Source organism: Colletotrichum tamarilloi, assembly GCF_030869305.1.
Source record: "Colletotrichum tamarilloi strain Tom-12 chromosome Unknown Scaffold_205.1, whole genome shotgun sequence".
Taxonomy (NCBI): domain Eukaryota; kingdom Fungi; phylum Ascomycota; class Sordariomycetes; order Glomerellales; family Glomerellaceae; genus Colletotrichum; species Colletotrichum tamarilloi.
Window position 1 is genome coordinate 1 of NW_026849588.1, and position 6,343 is coordinate 6,343.

The window sequence follows — 6,343 nt, forward strand, 5'->3', positions numbered from 1 at the left end:
GTGATTTTCCGGCAAAAAATGTTGCCGCGATTGAAAATCCCTTCGATCTCGATATCAGACAGCGTGCCCTCTGCTGACGACGCCTGGAGCTTGTCGAAACCCAGCTGCTCAGGAAAGTAAATCTTGACAGCATCATTACTGCTTCCCGTTCCCGCCTTTGCCGCCGTTGCCACGAGCTGCCACTGTTCAAGTAAATTTTGGGAATCGAAGCTCATGCAGCCGTGAATCCGCTCCCAGATGTTGACGACAAATCTGTCAATGGAGGACTGCTGCGGGATGAAGACGACGTTTGACTGGACGTTTACGGGATGAGGGAAACCGTTGGTAAACTGCGTATGCCGCTGACTTTCCGGGTGCTCTTCTTCCACATCCGCAGTTTTCCTATCTGATCGCAGCGCCGAGACCCCCCATCTCCGAAATGAGGCATTGGCTCCAGTCCCAGTTGATAATTGCGGCAGTCCTTGATGTGGTGTCCTTTGCGCTCGGATAGAAGGCCAGCCAACGCCGTCCATTACCGATTGGGTGCCAAAGGTGGATAGTGTTGGCTGCCCGATGGTGTTTCCTTTCCTCGCATTATCCACACTCAGCCTGTTATTTTCGCTTTGTGAAATTATGCTAGATAAGTCTAAGATTTTCTGTATATCAGTGGTGATGGTTAGCATGAGTCCCTCTCGTACTTTGTCAGTTACCCCTCCCCACTCATGTGGCACATTTACGGAGGAGCCGTGAAGTAGACCGAGCAGTGACATTCGAAGCTGACTTATCCACCACTCCTTCTGTCTGAAATGCCCATTCCGCATCGTGGTGATTATTGCCGTTGTAGGTTAATCGCACAGGCAGCAAATGAAGGCTGAACGGTTGCCAAACAACCCGCGAAAACAGGGGCTCCAGCCCTCGTTGATTGGAATGGATATGCAACATACCGAAATCATGGGTGTGCAGGATGTTTGACGCTGCATTCCCTGCTTGCCGTCCTGGATGAGAGTTTCAAATCGAAGCACCGGTTTCACTAGGGTCCCGAATGAATGATCCCCCAGGATTCCCGCGAGCAGGTCTAGAATCACGCGGCAAAGATCCTGTTGCAAAGTGTCCATACGTTGCTCCTGGGGGGTCATGATCCAATGTTGGTGGTGGGAATCAGTCGGTGATAGAGAGAAAGAGAGAGAGAGAATGGCCCGAAGAAGGATGTAACGAAGCTTGTATATATCTTTATCACATGGCTCACTACTGAGTGTCGTAGCGGGCCTGCGAGCCAGTAACGCCACCTGGTTCCACGTTCCTGGTCTTCTTTGCACGGAAGGTCGGTTCAATCGTGCCGAACAAGGTAGCCGAGTGTAGTCTAACATCTGGATACGCTATGGCATTAATTGATGGCCACTGCTTTCTGGTGGAGGCAGGGCAGAAAACTCGGCCATCATAACTTACGACCGCGTAGCGATGTGGGAATTGGGTTTTCCCTCCCTCCGAGAGGTAGGCGCGTACGTAGTCAGTTAAACGCCAGCTTGGAATGGTGCGACACGAATTGTTGATGCGCAGATAGAGCCAAATTGCTGGGTGGAAATTCTGAAGTAGAGAAGGGGCAGTGGTGGAGCTGGGTAGAAAGATCCTCCACTTACACTTTTCGTCGCTTATTTAAGTTTCAGTAGTCCCGCCACGGCCACAGTGCAGAAGGCCCGAAAAATGGTTTTGACTTAACCCGTTTCTGGCGGATGCCGCTGTCGATGTTGCGAAAACATGCCCAAAGCTGGTCAGTCGAAGAACAAGCGTCATACAATTGAAGTCCACCTGGCGTCGGCTAGCCCACGTCACCCTTGTCCCGGTTAGGTTACTCGGAAACAGCCAGTCTTGGCCTTGCTGATCGGAACGTCAAAGTGGTATCACTAACTCACCCTGCTCACTTATTTTAGCTTTTCCTATCCTGATCTAGAATTTCTGCAAAGCTTAAGGAACGGGTCGGAAGCCAGCGCTTCCAAATGATCGCTGGAGATCGAGTAAGTCAGTTTCTCGTACTTTAGCTGACACATTTAGTGGCAGACTTCCAGACTATGCCGGCTCGTTTTATTGTGATGTATACCGGATAAATACTTGTGGGAGCCAGCGACGCCAGCAGAGATCCCTTTGACCATGACAACCATTAGTACCTAAGCGCTACGGACCACGAGAATTGTCCATAGAATGAGCAAAGATGGCTGCAAGGGATCGCAAACGTGCCCTGCCGCTCCAACGCGCAAGATCCGGCCAACAGAGATGCCTGCTTAATACTCAGCAATTCGCCCATCTTCAGTTGCTGTTTTTGAAATTTCTCCCGGCAAGCGAGGGCGCTATTTGGCAATTGCAATGCTGCTGCGTGTTTGAGGCGAGCAAGTAGACAACCACTGGCCAAGTAACTATCAACCGATTCGATATATGACATCTTTCGGGGATTTTGTTGTGACAACTAGAACCTCGTCTTCCATAAACCGTCAGAGTATATCGACCAGGCGCAGTATTCCATGTCATTGCCCCAAGCACATGGTCTGGGAGTATGAACCAAGCCCCACCGATATCGTCCTCATTTGTCGTCCAGTATTCTGGCCGAGCGACGCTGTTCCAAGAAAAGTTTTAAGAATCGTTTTCAGTGTCGGCTTATTTTGTTGACACGTACCGATGATATTGCAAGCGTAAATGCGTGAATGCTCTGGTCTGACAATTCCTATTCATTAATCTGGACTCTGACTGATTATATTTAGCCTCCGTCGTTCCTCCTCCCGAGGTAGTAGATTATTCTTATTAAGCCGGAAGAGGTACGCGGTTTCTTCATAGGAATGGATAATTCCAAGTCATCACGACGAAAGAGGCAGCCAACTTTCCCACCCAATCCGAGTATGGGTTAGACCCTCAGTTGATGCACCATTTGCGTCGCGATTTACTAGTGCCTTCCAGCTTCTCTGCTATTAGACCGGGCCGACTAGGAGAACTTCGTCTTCGTTGCTTTCCCCTCCTGAATCGTCGGTAGCCTCAGCTAACATCATGGAAGAAGGCAAGATAAGCAAAAAATGGAACGGTGACGTTCCGATTGCGAGTCTCCAAAGGAGTCGAATCCGGTCGCGTCTCGAGGGAAGTGGGTGGGGTTTACTTCGAAAATGCCCTGTTCAGGGTTGTGTTGTGCATGGCGACGATCGGATAGGCAAAGTAAAATTCCTTGATGTACTGTATCGAATGTAGGCGTGCAACTGGCGCATCTAAGCTTCAAAGCAGTCATTGTTCGTTTCTAGGCGAGAGATAGATTCGCGGACAAAGGTAAACTCAACATTCAACCATGCGTCTTTATTATTCCCCAAAATCAATATAGCCGTAGAGTGACAGGCAGCCTGCCTTATCGTCGTCATCGTCGCGCGGGAATGCACAAGCAGGCGATAATATCATGCTGATAGTAGTAAAGCGATGAAAATCATCTGTCGTCCAGACGAAGGTGCAGTGGTAGGTACAGTATAAACGAAAAGAAGCTGCAGCCCGAGACCTGCTGGTTGTGGGTCGGACGGTCAGTTATGTAGGCACTGATCCTACACCGCAAGTGGTGAGCATTTCGGACCGGTACTCCGAATTGATTGGTTGTGCAGTGCTTAACGGCCAGCCCATCAGAGACTACCAGGTGACGATTATTGAGCCGTGGGGGGACGTACACGCGATTACTCCAAATTTGGCCGCTACCATGCGCATAGCCTTTTACTCAAGGAAAGTACCGCATAATGCCGGGGAATGTTTCGGACGTGGTTTGCACGCCTGTTTTAAACTCTTTGCGATTACGAAGACCTGGGCTTTTCTCAGCCAGACGACGGCAAGGGGTCAGAAATTTGCCTCACGACCCACGCGAGCGGTATCAAGAGGATCACCAGGCCTACTCAAGCAAAACAGTGGGCTGCACGAAGATTCGTCTATTGCAATACCCTCCACAGGCGATCTTCTTCGACCGCAGCAGTGCATGCATGCGTAGGCGAGACCCCGTCACATTTTATCACGAGAAGCCATCCGGTCGGGCGTGGGATCGTCTGACATGGTAGTCAGATACCGGACCTGGTAGTAACTTGCTGGGGGCTTTTGTCAGTCACCAGTGCCCACCCGAAAACAGCGGCGTCTTAGCAGTAACCTGCTAGAACTTGGCGCTCGTGACTGGTAAGCGCTGCCGAAACGTTCAGCTAAGGGAGCCACAAGCGCCCATGCCGGCCGGGCTTACTGCTAGAAAGTCCCGTTTCTGACTGCCCTACCAGTCGCGACGATCCAGGCGACCAGTAAGCTCACCAGGGCGTTGGGCTCCTACCGATACCGGGCGGTGAATTCTGGGGGTTTGGCGTCACTTACCAGCAACCCGCCTTGATTGCAGCTAACTCTTAGCAGCAACGTACTTGACTTTGCCGCCCGTGACTGGAAAGTGTTTGCGAGCCTGCGTTTCCTATCGCTGGAAACGCCCCTGGTATTCGGGTTTCACAGCCTGATCGTCTGGCAAAGGAGGCTAAGGAAGAGTTAGGGTAACGGCTCTCGACTTCCGTTGCACCGTTGGGCGGATGGCAGACGGTCTGCAGGCAGGCAGAACCCGGACTGCGGGCACTTCCTCCCTAGGCGCTTTGAGAATTAGAGGCATTAGATAAGGCAGAGCGGCAATACGCCCTATAGGCTTAAACCGGTTAGGGTAGTTAAACATAGCCCCTACTAATAGTAACGCTAGGAGTACGCACTACGTTAACTAGCAAGTTACTAGCCTTAGTATATAATTACTTAGCCCCTAACTACCTAGGCTATATACTTTAAAAAAGTAGTCCGTAAGTCCGTAGTATATAAACGTTAATATTCTAAGTATATACGCTTTATAAAAAAGTAGTTTAACCATAACTTATAAATAAGCTAAAAACTAAAATATAAATAGCGCCATCTTAGGATTTAGTAATTTAATACTTAAATCTAGTTTATTTATAAATAATAGCCAGCTACGAAGTATAATTATACTATAAGTATACCGTTAGATATTATTAAGTCCGTATCGATATTATTATAAATACTTCTAAGCTTAATTTAATTAAGCGAAATAAGCGGGATAGAACGAATAAAAACTTTAAAAAAGCTAAAGAGAACTTTATATAGCGATATAATAAAATAAGCCGCTATTACTAATTAGACATCTATATTATATTAAAAAGGAAATATAAATACTATAAATATAGCTCTATTAATAACTTAGCGTAGCTAATATTTAAAGCTAATATAGTTCGTATTTTTATTATTTACTTTACGTTACTAATCTTTTAAAAAAGAGAGTCTACCCTATGCTTATAAAAAAAACGATAGCCGATTTTATCCGCTATAAAAGCCTCTAAAATAGTTATTACTAAGAATAATATATATTATTACTTTTATCCTACTTTCCTATCCTTATCTCTGCCCTCTACTAGTTTAATATAATATCTATTTAGTTATACGTAGCAGGGTATAATACCTATAAAAAAAATAAATTTTAAGACTAGTACTAAGGATATAGGCCCAACTTAGAGGGGAGCAAAATAGACATAGAAGCGAAGTAACTAATAAGAAAGCGAAAAGCGCGATCTATTATTTATATTAGCTACGAAATAAAATAGTATATTTATAGGTTCGGGAAGTATAGGATCTCCTCCGATTAGTATATTAGGAATACCTTATCGAACTAAACTAACTAAGTAGCATTATATTCGTCCGAAGTATATTAGTTCTACCTATTACGTCTTACAAAAATAAAAATAGGCCTACTATAATTTTAAAAATATCTTTATACTATGCTTAATAGGTCTATATATTTATAACGCTCTATTATCCTTATCTAGTTCTTTTTTAAAACCCTATTTTAAAATTACGCTTATAATTACCATAATAGCTTAATATCTATTTAGCTAATAGTAATCTCGTTACTATTATTTATTTATAAAATTATTATAATCTAACTAGGATTTGCTTATTTAGTAATTAAAGTATTTACTACCTCGACGTACCTTAATACTAGCTATCTACGCCCTAGAGATAGAGCCGCTAACCCGTAAAAGAGTTATTTACTAAATACGAGCTATTTAATTCTAACTAAGCCGATTACTCCTTTATATAGCTATAACCCTTTAGTAAAGGGAGGACTACGTTTATTTACGTTACATTAAGTAGCTATAAAATACTAAGCTTAATAAGTAGCTTTAGCTACGATACTATAGTACTATAAACCGCCTTATACGTTATATATAAATCGAAATAAATATTATAACTAAGGTTATTATTATTATATTACTAAGAGCGATCCTAGTTCGGTAATAAAGAGTCTAACGTAGAATAGCTATTACTATTTTAGCTA

The 6,343-nt window shown here is 44.8% G+C and overlaps 1 protein-coding gene across 1 annotated transcript; it reads right to left on the reverse strand.

Annotated features, from left to right (window-relative positions):
* Positions 1 to 1,115, reverse strand: CTAM01_16212 (SET domain-containing protein; the record flags this gene model as incomplete). Its single annotated transcript, XM_060532205.1, has 2 exons — positions 1 to 635; positions 924 to 1,115. Coding segments are annotated over 2 exons (827 nt in total), but the record flags the coding sequence as incomplete, so codon positions are not given.
* Positions 1,116 to 6,343: the final 5,228 nt, after the last annotated feature.